Genomic DNA, 15,833 nt, shown 5'->3' with positions numbered 1-15,833 from the left:
ATGAATTTCTTTGGCTGACTTAAGAATTGATTTCTTAATGTCAGATCATTTTTATCTTTTAATTTTTAATATATTCAAATTGAGATATATCTGCTATATGATATATTCATTTCAGGTGTAATTTTAAGAATATTTTTAATGTAGCCTGTCCTACCCTCATGAACATAGTTATTTGTGAAGATGGTTTAGTTTGGCATTCTCACTTGTATATCATATATTATTTTTCTTTATTGTGTATTTATACAGAAATTGAATTCTATGGCATTGCTATAAATTCATTTATAAAGCAATTCTCAGAATGAAGGGGTTAGAATCTAATGACTTTCTACCTGGGAGAATATAGGCTAATCATTTAATATGTCTAAAATTTTCAGTATCCCTCCTGATCAAGGTATATAATTAAAATCAGTTGCAAGGAAGGGTAACAAAGTAACAAAGTAAGCACCTAGCTCACTACCAGGGAATTAATTAGTCCTTAAAAATATTGACTGATTCTGTAACTTATGTGTTGTATAAAATGACCAACTGAAATAAAGATACACACTACCACAAAAAAGATTTGATACTTTTCAATATTTTTATAAATTGTATTTTCAGAAAAAGAAAAGTTTGTCCCAGTTTTCAGATGAACTTATTTGTAGAATGAGCTCAGGTTTCACTTTGTGGCATCTGAAGGAAAAAGTTACATGTTCTCAACAATATCAAGCTTCCTCAACCATATCCGCTTCATGCCAACATGTCACTTCATTTTTCATGCATTGTCTTGTTTCTTTTATAACTCACAATCTTTGCGCTCTTTCCTGCCCAATGCTAATGGCTTAGTTTACTGCAAAGACAACCAATAAATGACTGCAAGCATTAGAGAAGAGCATTTAAAAAACACTAACAAACAAATAAAAACCCAATGAAAACAGGAAGGCTAGTGATAGGGGACTTTCTTCTCCACTCTTACTGTCTCTGTCCATCATACCACATTGAGAATCTTAGTGTGCTAGATTTCCTGTTTCCCTTTGCCATTACAGCCACTTCTCCATCATTCTGCAGAGGTCAGGACCAACCTCACCCCATGTAAGAACACTGAATTACTAGAATCCAGAACCCTCAATTTGTCAAAAAGGCTTGTTGCTGTTATGCTATCCTAGTTTAAGATAGATCTCTTTGGTTCTGTCATCCTCAGGCAAACTTGAAACATGAACTTCCTTTAAAGGTATTAATATAGTGTGGTGATATAATTTTAATAAGTATATTTAATGTTTAACTATTAGCAACATAATTTGGAGCTTTCAGACCCCAAATAGAAGTTAGGTCAGGTCATATTGGTTACTTATTTTTTTTTTTTTTCTTGAGGATGTTACAGGTGTTTAAATCAGTGTTGCTAACTGAGATTGGCTACAGGAGATCCAGAGTTGGCTTTTACTTTGGCCTCAAATCATCAGCATAAACTTAGAAGGAAAATACAGTCTCCATTCAGTTTTATCATCTGTGATAAGGGAAGATAAGGCTGAACTTTAAAATCTCTTCACCAATACCTGTGTCTTGCCCACACCAGCATCAGGTGTATATTAATCAAGGACCACTCTTTCTGAAATGAAAGCACACTCTGGTAGGGTAAAATTGATCTAATCCTTTTCAGTCAGATAAGAATGAATATATATTGAATTTCTCTGTTCTAGACACTATTCTTTATATACATCATCTTATTAAATACTCTCAAATCAGAGAAGAATTGCTATCACCTTTTTTACTAATAGGAAAATGTGGCTAAGAGTTGTTAATTGACATTAATTCAAGTAGCTAGTGACGCTGTTCCAAAGTCTATTTGAGTTCACATTCTTTGGATTTAACCCATATGACAGGGCAAATACTTCCTGTAAACTTTGCTCACTAAGTGCTTCTTCTCAGAATATTTTGAATATTACTTGGAAGGACAGGAAATTAGAAACCCTAATAATCCTCTGGAGAACAGGCAGGAGGAAGTCACATCCTCTATAAGAAGAGATAAGGCTGGTCCAGAATCTGCAATAGCTCCTACTAATACCTTAGCTCAGATGTAAGGATGATTTTGGAGGATGCAAATCATTGCATGTTCTTGTTCCATTTTTTCCCCAAGGATTAATCCCTGGGCTCAATTCCCTCCTGGCCTACCCCCAGCAAAACCTTAGGAAATAAATGTTTTAATTATTTTGGCTATACAAATCAGTTAATTTAAGGAATTTATTTTGAGTTTTAATAAAATCATTAAATGTTGGTTGCTTGAGATACCCAAAATAAAATCAATATGCTGAATTGTACTTGCTATCTATAGAAACAGCTAACATGCCTTAGGATCTCTTAAAGACTATGGAACACAGCTATACAGCTATGTGCACTGAAATAGCACTGAAGTACAATTCCTTTAATCCTAATAGCCCTAAATGACAGACATTATTATTCTCCATTTTATAGATGAGAAATTAAAGTCTGAATGGTTAAGAACCCTATTCAAAGAAAGAGTCTGTAATATGTACACGTAGGATAAAATCTATGACCATCTGACCCTAAAAATACTACTTAAGTTGCTCACTAGCTATGATGAAAATGTAGAGACAAGTAAAACCAAATGAAATGTAAGCTCAGCAAAAAGTTCCATGTGAACATAGTTAGGAACTCATCATTGTAAAATATATTGAGTATATTCCCTATTGAACAATACCAAGTTACAGCACAGGTTTGATAGTTAAGGAATATAAAAGAAAATGCCTAGCTAGGAACTACATTTATTGGAAATAGTTTAAATGAAAATATTCCAAAGGCATCAACAATATCACCTTCACCACAGAACTGAAAAATCAACAGGAACCATTAGAGGTGTATTGCTTGAGAGGCAAACTGTGTACCAAGGTGAGAACTCATTAATGACTGCTCTGAGTTTTGAAAATGACCTGGATCTCTTTTTAAGCTATCTCACTCTTCAAAAAACAACTGAATATAGGCAAATAAATGGTGTTCAATTCCACATTGCTGCAATTTCCTTTCACTAAAGCCTGTTGCTTTCCCATGAGTATATATGCTCAGAGAATTTGTTTTAGAAGTACTTCATACTTCACAAGAACTAGAATGGTTCTAGATAATAGTGTAGGGACCAACTATACAAATATAGTTATATTACTGGGTATAGGGTAAATGCTGGAATCTTGATCTGGTTTCCTTCTGCAGCGTTAGAGAAGCCTGACACTTTGGGGGCACGTGGGTGGCTCAGTCCATTAAGTGTCTGACTTCAGCTCAGGTCATGATCTCAAAGTTTGTGAGTTCAAGCCCCGTATCGGGCTCCATGCTGACAGCTCAGAGCCTGGAGCCTGCTTTGGATTGTGTCTCCTTCTCTCTCTGCCCCTCCCGCACTTGTAGTCTGCCTCTCTCTGTCTCTCAAAAATAAATAAATGTAAAAAAAAAAAAAAAAATAGTGAAGCCCGTCACTTTGGACCTTAGTTTTCTCATTTCTAAAATGAAGGGCTTTAGACTAGAACATAACCTTATATTCACAGTATGTTTCCCAATAACAAACTCTTTAAAGTACACTCAAAGAGATTAAAACACTTGAAAGCAACCCCAAACAAGTCAGACATAATTGCAATGCAATCACTACCTATGGTATAATGACGTCTCCTAGTGTTTATGAAAACATTCTCAGAGCACACTGTTTACTTGATTGACCTTCAGCTTGCATCTGAATGTGATGGTTTAGATTTTTTGACTCCTATAATTATGAAGCAAAGTTCGTAGACATCCCAGTAAATATGTGTCCTTTCTTTTGATACAGATTTAACATAATCTATCCCTTATTATCTCCCCATTGCAGCAAATCATACCCTTTTCCAGGATTCACTAGATTAATAGGCATCACACATTCTCTCTCTCTCTCTCTCTCTCTCTCTCTCTCACCCACACACACACACACACACACACACACACACACACACTAATCTATAGCAAAAAAAAATTTTTTTTTCATTTAGTGGTCAGAATTTCTTGGCAAAACTATGAAGAGTTTATAATAAAATATGTGCAAACTAGTTGAAACTGGATGATCTCTATAGCCATTTTCAAAAAGCTTAGGGAATAATTCTTCCATGTGATGATTCTTAAGACATAGTTGTGTTTCTTTTTTTTTTTTTTATTTTTATTTATTTCTAGGAGAGAGAGAGAGAGAGAGACAGCGTGAGCAGGGGAGGGTCAGAGAGAGAGGGAGTCACAGACTGAAACAGGCTCCAGGCTCTGAGCTGGCAGTCAGCACAGAGCCCGACGCGGGGCTCGAACCCACGAACCGTGAGATCATGACCTAAGCGAAAGTCGGACGCTTAACCGACTAAGCCACCCAGGCGCCCCAAATTGTGTTTCTTCTATATCACTGGTTTTCAAATTGTTCTCAGTAGAAAAAAATCTGTTATATATTTAGAAAAATTAAGAGAAGAAGATATATTTCATATATTGTCAACAGATTATGAAATCAACTGACAAGTAGACGAGATCGGGCGCGTTCAGGGTGGTATGGCCGTAGACACAACTGACAAGTAGAAAATAAAGCTGTTTAACCTTTTTTTATCAATCATCCTTATGTAGTTTCAAAGAATCCTTTAATTGACACTGGTGCTCATCGCTTTGATTTGATATTATGCATGTGCTATATATACAACTAAATTTTAAAGAGATATACAAGTAGCTAAATATGTACTTTTGTGCTAAATCATATTCTATATGATAAACTACAATTTTTCATGGTGTTTGCCAAAGCACACAGCACCATCCAGGCACTTTGACACCAAAACATTTTTGAAAGAACAAGCCTAGTAACAAGGTAATCCTCATTACTTCTTCTACTGCTTCTATCTCCTTTGTCAATATTTTCTTACTTTTAGATAAGAACTGTGATTCTTGTTCATTTTCTGTCATTCAATTGACCTGTATTCAAGTTTTCATATATTTTGCTATGTCCTGATCAATCATAGGTACAAAAAAAGCTTGGGAAAATAATCAAAATATATAACACCTATACAAGCTAACTATATTCACTTACTATGTTCCAAGAAATATTGGCCAACTCTTTTCCTAAATAAATTCATTCAGTCCTTCCCACTCAGGTAGTTTCTATAAGTAGTCTTATTTTCTACATGAGAAAACTAGACAGGATAAGAAAGTTACCTAACATCACGTGGTTCACAAGTGCTGCAGGATGTTCAAGTTTATTAAAAAATATTACTTCCCCCATTGTCTTGAAAGTAGAAGTTACTTCTGATACTCCTCTTTTATCATTATTCACTCTTTTCTCTATATCTAGCACTTCAAAATGTTTACTGTTATTTATCCAATTTTGTCTTATCTGTATGTATTTCTGTGCATGACTGGGTTATGAGGACATGCATCTATAACTAAATATCTTATTGTCCTGATGCCTTATGCAATGACTGGCACGTTGCAGGCATACACACTTATTAAAACTGTGTAATAATGAAAACATCAAAGACATCTTCTGAAGGTTATGAAGTTCAAATGGATTTTTTTCCAGAGAAGAAAACTTAGTATTAAATATGTTTAATCAGGTTAAATGATTTAGCCCTATTCATTAAAGGGATTTCCTGTAGAAGTCAGTGAAAACAGGCTCTTGAGCACACACACCACACAACTGAGAAAACACTGTATCATTATAACTGCATACCTCTCATTGGTTTCAATGATTTTGGTTTCCTGGTAGGTAAGTCATATTCCTCCTTTCAATCACATGAAGTTTGGTCTGGGACAATTGTGGACAGATCACAGATGTTTGAGGGGTCTCTTATTAGTCATGAGGGAAATAAATTTAATCCACAAAGAAAATCCCCAAAGAAGTCATTTTAAAACTTGCTATTGGGAATAGGCAACTAGGGTCTAAAATTGAAATTTGAAAAGTCAGAAAGATTGGCTTGTTAATATCTTCTTAGCCTAGAAAAGACCTGTCTCCAACTTAGTTACACAGAAGTGCACAATTCTGATCACAAAGGAACATACATAGGGTCATATAAAGATATGTGTGGCAAGACTCACTCTGTGGAGGACTTGGGAGAATAAATGCGCATTACCTCATATCAACTTGGGGAAGTTCAAGGAAGACTGCTTCCTACATGAAATTTATTTGCTTAGTTTTTTAAGCTGCTTATTGTGTTTTGATTGTGGTTCTAGTCTTTATCCTATATACCAACTTAATTCTGAGGTTAGATTAAGGTACAGAGCAAATAAGAGCCTGGGGCATCTTCAATATACAGTATCATCTAAAAATAGATTCCAAAGTAAACATGTGGTGTGACTGCTGATCAGAGGACCCAGGAGAGACCTCTAAGGTGACTCCTATTGCGAGGACTATAAGCAACCATCTGCTTAAAGTTCTTGCTTGATGGAAAACCACCAGAAGTCAGTAGACCTTCACTTCTCCCCTGCCATGTTTCTCTCCCCATTAAGTCATTTAAAACTCAATAAACCAAAGGCATCAAGAGTAGAATCACAGCATAAAGGAACAGAGGTTCAGCAGACTAAAGCACAAGCCTTCCCTAGCACTCCATGGGTCCCTTTTCACCAAGAACTTCTAAAGATTTTTTTCACCCTACTCTTCAATACCTATACTACTTCTTTCTGAAGTGAATTGCTGGCTGCCTTGGAATAGCAATTTAATACTTCTACAGAATGAAGCTATTTAAAAAAGTGTAGTCATTCCACTCTAAAGCTATTAAACCAACATATGTTTGCTTTCTTTGACCACATTTATTTGTGCACAGGTTAAATGGGTTTCTGCATTAGCTTCATTATTCATAACATTAACTTGATGTTTTGAATTTACATGTACTTTCTAAATAGGAGAGACAATGTACAGAAAATTAAATGGCTCCTTTTAACTCTATGGGGCTTGTCAGTAAAACAGAGGACAATTCTTGGTTGGTGTTCATGGGGAACTTTTTTTCAGGACAAAAAAATGTAACTCTGATTGTGGGGGATCGATGTTGTTCACTATGGTGAAAATTATGACATTTTGGGGCTTTAGCATCTAAAGGTGTTACAAAGATGTGAAGACAAAGAACAAACAAAAACAGAAAGTTATCCAAAAATTCCTATTTAAAAGGTGGAATCATTTTAGGGTTTTCATTCTTGTGAACAGAAAATTATTATATAATAACTATCTTTCTCTACTTGTGGCATGTGTTTTATTGAACACATTCCTTTACTATAAAGCAACTGAACTGTAGGCCTCTTGGAAATATAATAGTATGGCATTAAAGAGCTTTGCCCAGACAAAGAGATGTTGAAATAAAATACATTTTTTTTTTGCACGAAGAGCCTCAGATCCACTCTCGTCACACGTTGAAAAGAGCTTGAGAGTAAAAGTGATAACATACAAAGGCTTTAAGAATATGTAGCAACTGCCACCCTCTGCTAATACTTTCAACATAACTTAAACATGTGAAATGCCATCTGCTTCACATACAAGACCAGTGACTAAGAAACTAACAAAAAGTTGTTGGCTAGAAAGCTCACTGTCCCAGGTGCTCATGGCTGAGCTACAGGTTTCCTCAGCAGGACAATAAACGCACCTCCACTAATGTGACTGTTCTCACAAACCTGTTTAGTTTAGGTTCTAACCTGCATGTTAACCACATGCCTGCAGAAACCTTTAAATATAAAGAGAATGGCCTTCTGTTAGAAACCATTAAAACATAATCTTTTCTTGCAAAATGACATACTGAAGGTACCATATTCACTGTCAAATCTGCTGTCACAAAATAATCTGGATATCCAATATAATAAATTGCTACTGAGCAATCACAACAAGACAGGCCACTGGGTATAAAAAGTTTCACTTTTTTAAAGCCCAACTTGCTCTTTCTGTTGAGTTTGCAGGAAGGAAAATTTAAAGACCTGACATAGGTTTAAATTTGCTATTAAATTTGCTATTCCAGGGCTGTTTATACAAACAATGCTGCAGAAGTATCATATCTAAACTAGGAAGGACTAATTCTAATTTCTGTTGTAATAAATAGGTTGACTATTTAAAACATTATTCTAATAAAAATTGTCCCATCAAAAGAAAGATAATGGCTCTTTGTATTATGTAACCAACACTAAAACTTTAGAAGCTAGAGACTATACAGCTTCCTGACTCACTTAAGTTATGGCGTCTTTAAAGAGCAAATGTACTTTTGGAACACTAGGGGCTTTCCTGGTCTTTAAAAATCATTGTGGGCAATGTTTCTATTGTTTAAGTATTTACTATGTTACGAATATGATGACAGGCATCTAGTTAAGTTCCAACTTTGAGAATTTCTTTTTTCTAGAAATCACAGCTATTAAACTACAACACAAGAGTTCAGTGCAAGTGGCAAGACACTTAAAAAATAACTGATGTACAATTTGCACTGAGTCATTTAAAGCTAACCACAAATATTAAAATAGGTTCTGTAATTGGAGCAAGTTACTGTAACACCGGGAAGGAAAGTGATTTCAAAACCATCTATTTGCATTTTGTGAACTGAAGTGACAACATTTAAAAAAAAAAAAATATATATATATATATATATACACACTTCATATTCTATTTTAGTCTGGGAAAGTCACCTGGCTTTGTCAGAAAGGAAAGACTAAGTTCATGAATGATTATGGCTAAATCAAACATTCCTCACTCTAAAAGGAAAGTCTGGTTACAAGAGCCTGAAAGAGGATGTGTAGATTAGGAACGGAATCCAGAATTTTACTGTCTCATTTTTATAGACAATGAGTTTTCTTCCTTCTTAATTTCAGAATTTGATACAATCCTGTTTCCCTTCTTCCTTTTCCATCAGATACACAATCAGATAATGTTTCCATTCACATAGATTTGAAACGAAACTCATGCTGTGAGGGTTATTTTATTTTCTAGTAGCCAAGGGAGAGAGGTTGCTGCCAATATGATGTTAAGAGCATACAGAATAAAGGCTCAGTCCCGGGCAATGAAACAGACCACCTTTGTGCTTCTCTTGAGGAAGAAGAATGCAAGCCCATCACCAACTTTGGGACTTGATCAACAGTGGGGAGTCACAAAACTCTTTTCAACCAGTGCATTTTAAACCTCCACTAAAAATAGCTTCTCTGTGCTGGGGCTTAAAGTCCCATCAGTGGCCAGTGATGAAGTACAGTACTTAATTGTTTCTGACTAGGGTCTCTGCATCAGCACCCTGAGAGTGCCTTCTAACTTTTAATCGTCTTGCATGTTCTCTAATGAGACCTGTTCACAGGTCAGCCACATGAAAATGCCTACCCCTAAGCTTCCTCAAGACCTTAAAGCAGGCCACTTCTTAAGTCCAGGAACTTGTGTGCAAGGTTTACTTCTTCCAGGATTAATCCTTTTCCTCTGCTTCTCCTACCTTAAACTCAGACACACTTGGAGGAGGTAAGTATGCTCTCTGGCTATTAAGCCAGCTCTAATATATATACACTGGTGACAATTCCCTCCTTGTCTCTCCATTTCCTTAATTTTGGTCTGTTACTGCCTGTTATCTGTTTTCTCCTATTAGGGCTGGAGGGAAACGCAAAGCTCTTGGTTGCCTTGCCAGTAGGAACACAGACTTTCCCTAAGGGCGAGGAGAACTAGAGAAGGGCTCTATTCTCCTGGAAGGATTTCAGAGCCCTAACCACAGAGGCACCCTCCAACTTAGGCGGGAGACGCAAAGAGCTGAAGTGTCTGTCCTTGGTCCTGACAGGTGACCTGCAGTAGGACCAACGTAGCCCTACCTACAGCGCCCGTTGGCTCAGGTCCCTCACGCTCCTGGACTCACCTGGTGCTGAGGACCAGCGCCGGCAGGAGAGGCAGCAAGTAGTGCGCTGGGCTGAATTTCATGCTGTCGCCTGCCGGGGTCCTCCTACCCTCGCTGCCTTTGCTCTCCCTCCTCCTCCGGGTCCTGTGGCTCCTCTGTGCCCGGCTCTGTCCCCGGCCGGCGACGCGCCCTCTCCAGCAGCCGTACGGAAGGAAACGGACAAACGGACGGATGCCTCGTGAAGGCAGGCACTGAGAGCGGGGAGTATCTTCGGCAGTGATGTCACCAGCGAGGCGAGCCCTGCCCGGGATTGTTCGGCGCGCTGCTGCTCCCGAGCCTGGAGGGCGCGCTGTCACTCGCGCCGGAGGCGGCGCGGGGAGGGGGAGGGCTTCCCAGCGATGGCCCCGCGCTGGGGTCTCCGGGCTGCTACGGAAGGCGCTCCCCGCTCGCCCAGCTGCACACCCGCCGGGGGCTGACCATTTACTCCCTTTCTCCTGAGGATGGGGAAAGGGAGGGAGGGCAAGGGCGGGGCTGGGGTGGCGGACGAGGAGAGAAATCTAACCTTCCAGTAATTGAACCTGAGTACTCGGCAGGATGTGAGACAGAATTCACTGGGAGAGACTGTCAAGCTCCGACTCGCAAGCAGGTGTCCCTCACCTGATGACACGGTGTTTGGAAAAACGTCGCTCTGAAGAGTGTTTAAAATATTCTAATTAGAAATGCATAATGATTAGCCTGATGCAGAGTGAAGAGAAGCAGGAGTGAACAGTGTCCAGAAATGCATCTTGAGTCCATAATGCCACTGCCAGCTTTTTTAGTCCGTAAACGTAGATATAAATATAAAGAGGTTTCAGGACAGTTAAGACTCTGATTCTTCTGGGTTTTGAAGATTTCTGACCTTGTACAGATCTGGTGGCCCAAATTCACTCACCTGAAAGGGTCCTTTCATTCAGGGGAGGAAACATAACAGATATTCATCAAAATGCTAACAGTAATTAACTCAGAGTGGTGGTATCAGAAAGCAGAAGACTCCGTCATTTTGGTTTCTGTGTTTTTCATATGTTCTATAATAAACATCTGATATTAAGCTTTATTTTGAAAAATTAGAAAATTTTTCAAAAACTAATACAAACTAATATTTCTGTAAAAGCAATTCTGAAAACAACAGCCAACTTCAACTGAGATGTTCACTTCCGGGATCCTTAATAACATGGTTTATTTTTCATATTGCAGCAGCATTTCCTGGTTGAATGTTTATAAGGTACTTCTTTATACATCAATACACTTGATCCTCACCAGAGACATCCTAGAGAAATATAAATTAATATTATCTCTAACATAGAAATGAGGTAACTGAAGACCATGAAGATCTAGGCTGGATTTTTTTTTAAACAAAAAAACCTCATTCTTTTAAGTCTTAAGGAAACCCTACTGTTGCCTGGAACATTACATCCAGCACAAGTAGTCCAGTGATCAACACAAAGCTGATGTTCAATAACAGCTAGAGTGCACCAAAGACCCCATGAAGCAAAGGTCAAGTGGTCAACCCTAATTCCTATCCAGAGGGTTCAGGTCACAATCCATGTTTTCAGGGGCAAGACACTTACAGTACAATTTAGATGAAACATTCCCTTTAATCTAATTTTGAAACATAATTTGTAGGAAAAATATTTGTTATGAAGCTTTATTTTAAAGAGGATGCAAGTTTAAAGAATTAACTTTCTAATTTACTGATTCTTGCTTTGCTTTTAATGGGATTGAAGTTTAAGACATTTATACAGAACACATATTGCTTTAAAACCCCAGACTACTAACACAGATGAGTAATAACTTTTGAAAACTGGGTACCAGTCCCTTGCGCAATAGGATTCACAATAGATGTAATCAGGCATATATAAAATCAACTCACATGTGAATACCATGTCATTTACAAGGAAATATTGCACTACACTCTGCTAAAACAGAATTCTGACTCCAAAGGAATACATGTACTTCAGTTTGCTCCTGCCAGAATTATCTAACCACAGATTTCCTGCTCAGTTGTAAAGTGAACATTTGAGTTGTATACTCAACAAAAACATATGACTACTTGGTAATAAAAAAATATACTAGGAAATAACGCTCATACTTGTGGAACACATGTTTGTTTAAATAACAAGTTTGAGTTCATTAACTTGTGGTCCTAATTATAGAAACCAAATGTAGTAGTTGTTTCCATTACTCTCCTCTTTTGCAGTTGAGGTGACAGATTCAGAATGGTTAAGTCACTTGCTCAAGGTCACTTGGTCACTTACTTAGTAGACAACATTCAAATTCAGGCTATACCACTTTATAATCTTTCTCCTGAGGGAATTTTTTTTAACACATCTATGTAAAAAAAAAAAAAAGACATTCTCTAGCCTATATTGTATTTTTTATTAGCCATAAATCATAAAATAGATAACTGTAGATTGTCAACCAAGAAAGGCGAGCATCAGAATGCACTCTGTTTAGACTGTCTCACAGTTACGTTGTGCCTCTGTATTGGGGACCAATAAAGAACCACAAGGCTTGTTGGCCTTTGTAAATTTTCTGCAAGTAGGAAAAAAAAAGATATCTAACTTAGAAGAGCATGCAAGCATCAGGGAAGCAAATTTGGAAAGTGAGCCTAAGTGAGATTTTGGAAACTCCTGCAGATTTAGAGGACTGAGGTATTATATTCTGAACTCAAGTATAGATCTGCCACTCAGCAGAAGTCTTTTCTTCTTGGGAATTACAAGACCGTAAGGGTCTATCACCCATGGCATCCTGTCCACACTGACACAGGAAAATTCAAATCCAGAATTGATTATATGGCTTCAGAGAATTGGCATATGAATTTTAAAGATGCAGCCGCGTGGACAGCAGTTTCACTGAGCTAAAACCACTTGTCCTAGGTTGAGTCCCAACACTCCGCTCAGCAAAAGTTGTCTGCAATAACTATACCCTAAGTCTGGATAAAGGACATCAAGAAAGTCAATTCAGTCACAGGAAGAGGCTGGTCTCCATAAAATGCTAGGACTGGGAGATATAAAAGTTATTTTTAAGCAGCTTTATTGAGATTTAATTCATATACCAAAAACATCACTAAAGTGTGTAATTCAGTGTTTAACACACCCAACAAGATTATGAAGTCAACACTATCTAACTCCAGAACATTTCTGTCTCTCCCAAAGAAACTCCATACCCACTGGTCACTCACTATACCTCTGCTTTTTTACTTTCTCCCAACCCTTGACAGCCTAATTACCATCTCTACAGATGTGCCTAATTCTTGACATTTCATACAAGTTGAATTCTATTATATGTGGTCTTATATTACTAGTTTCTTTCCTGTCTCAAGGTTTATCTGTGTTGCAGCATATATCGGTACTTCATTCCTTTTAATTCCGTTGATAATATCCCATTGTAGGAATGCAGCACATTGTGTTTATCCGTTGATCACTAGGATCATTTCCATGTTCTGGCTATTTGCATAATGCTGCTATGAACATTCATATGAAAGTTCCCATATGAACATCTGTTTCTGACTCCCTTGTGTATATACCTAGGAGAGGAATTGCTGGATTATATGATAACACTTTAATTTTTTTTTTGAAAAACTGCCAAACTTTCCTAGAATAGCTATACTGTTGTTCATTCCTACCAGCAATACATGCATATGTTAATTTCTGTATAGCCTTGCCAACACTTGGTATTTTCAGGTTATTATTATAGTTTTTGTTGGGGATATAAAGTGGTATCTCATTGTGGTTTTGATTTGTATTTTTCTGATGATTTGTTATATTGAGCACATTTTTATGTGCCTCATATATAATTTCTAGAGATTTGTTTTTTTCAAATTATTTGCCCATTTTCATTGAGTTATTTGTGATTTCTGAATTGTAAAGGTTCTTTATACATTACGGATACAATTCTTTTATTAGATAGTTGATTTATAAATGTTTTAACCCAAAACATCTTTTCACTTTCTTGATAGTGTCATTTGTAGCAAAAAGTTTTTAGTTTTCATGAAGTCCATTTAATCTCCTCTGTGGAATTATCCTGCCATTTATTCTCCTTCACAGTACTGTTTTCATCATTTCTGTATTTCCTTTTCTACTCATATAGTAAACTCTGACATACTCTAGAGTTTCACCTTTGGTGCTCCTCTTTTTAATTCTCTATTTGGGGGGCCTGGGTGGCTCATCAGCTGAGCATCTGACTCTTGATTTTGCCTCAGGTAGTGATCACATAGATAATGAGTTTGAGCCTGCTGCAGAGCCTGCTTCGGACTCTCTCTCTCCCCTCTCTCTCTCTCTCTGTCCCTCCCCTGCTCACACTCGAAATCTCTCTCTCAAAATAAACAAACAAAAATTCTGTATTCCTCCCCAAGGTAAACATTTTTTTATGACTCTTACCATCTTCAATACGATTATGAATCTAAAAAATGTATCTCCATGATAGACTTCTTCCCTGAGAACTTACCTAGGTTTCCTCTGGGTACGCCAAAGTCAATCACACTAAATTTTTGTTCCTCCCCTCTGTATATTTCCTCCTGCCTTCATCAACTCAGTCATAAGAGTTACAACCCTGGGGATCTTCCATTATTTTTCACCCTCCTTTCTCCTACATAGAGTCAATCACAAAGTCCTACAGAGTTCAATTCCTATGTATTTCTCTATAGCAATTACCTCACTCCAATACTGAACCTATATTAAATGCAGTCACCAGGTTCTATTTAGGGTTTATCATTTTGATTCTGAAGTGTGTTCCCTGATTTCAGGTGTATTTACCTCAAATTCACTGCCCCTATATGACCTTCCTTAGCTGCAAATTTCTTTAGTGCCTTAAAACTCCTAGGAAATTACATTCAATAATATTTTCAATACATGTCTTTTCTCTGTGCTTTAACTTCCATATTGTACTCCAAACAGATTAATAGATGTTTTCCTTGATATGACTTTATAATGTTTCATGTTATTCCTTTTTTCTTGAAGTGTTCTCTCAGTCACTTACTTGTCCCTTATTTTTATCATGGTAGACTCATCAAGGCCATCATTTCTTTCTAGAATACTTTCCCTGACCCATCAGTTGCCACAAACCTGGTGAGGTCTTCTGAGTCTGGGACATGTGCCGATTGCCTTCATACAGCACTTATTATTATTATTTTCTCATTATATGTTTTTGCTCTTCACTATACTATAAATACATTAATAATCAGAGGGATATTTATCACTTTATTCAGTACTAAGGAAGGTTAGGATAAAAATTAAATTTTTATGTATGTATATTCCAAGCTAATCAGTAATTTTTTTTTCAGATATCTCTAGGTGTAAGAGTTAAAGACGTAAAAACAAAACAAAGTGTTTTACATGTTTCATCAAAAATGTGTTCCCTATTTCCATACTTACTGTTTTATTGTTGCTAATGAAAACTATCTACAAAGAAATTTTCTCTAATAAGGCTATATCTTTTTGCCAAATACACCCAAAGGAAGAAAATGGGGATATAATAATGCAAGTGTCTGTGTCCCACACAAAATCAAACAAACAGGAAAAGCAAAAGCAAAAAAGGCCAAATCCTATACTCAGTAGTACTTTCGAAGTGAGTCATAGAAATTAAATGACGTCGGCATACAGAATTCCCCACTGCCTGATAAGTCATCCTTCTGGTTCACACTAATGGTGAGAAGTCAGTGCAAGATCTCTGGAATGGGACCTGAAGAAGGAAGGACCCAGGGATCTCTTTTACCCTAAAGTGCCCCCCCTGTCGATAAGGCTGCATCCTCCTCTCCGCTAGCATCACTGTCTGTGTGAGTTGTCCTGGATGGTGTCTAGTTGCTTGAAGAAAAAAATAGACAAAGTAGTCACAGAACAGTTGCTCTGCTTCTCTTTATCCAAATGTAGAAGATACATTGTAAATCTGCTTTTGGCAAACAATTACTTTGGGAATTCACCAGGGTAGAGAGACCCCAATTAATTCTCTTGTAAAGTGAAGAAGTCTTTCTTTTTTTTTTTTTTTAATAGTTTATTGTCAAATTAGTTTCCA

At 37.2% G+C, this 15,833-nt stretch overlaps 1 protein-coding gene across 1 annotated transcript in view; it reads right to left on the bottom strand.

The window, feature by feature from the left end:
* Positions 1 to 10,103, bottom strand: part of LOC144234778 (leucine zipper protein 2-like) — a gene marked incomplete at its 3' end in the record, with an annotated part of 391,662 nt that extends 381,559 nt beyond the window's left edge. Inside the window, exon 1 of the mRNA XM_077768067.1 lies at positions 9,807 to 10,103. Within this exon, the coding sequence (XP_077624193.1) occupies positions 9,807 to 9,868 (62 nt within the window). The remainder of the gene's footprint in view (positions 1 to 9,806) is intronic.
* Positions 10,104 to 15,833: the final 5,730 nt, after the last annotated feature.

Source organism: Crocuta crocuta, unplaced genomic scaffold (genome assembly GCF_008692635.1).
Source record: "Crocuta crocuta isolate KB4526 unplaced genomic scaffold, BGI_CrCroc_1.0 scaffold356, whole genome shotgun sequence".
Classification (NCBI taxonomy): Eukaryota; Metazoa; Chordata; class Mammalia; order Carnivora; family Hyaenidae; genus Crocuta; species Crocuta crocuta.
This window is presented reverse-complemented; position numbering and strand designations above follow the sequence as displayed.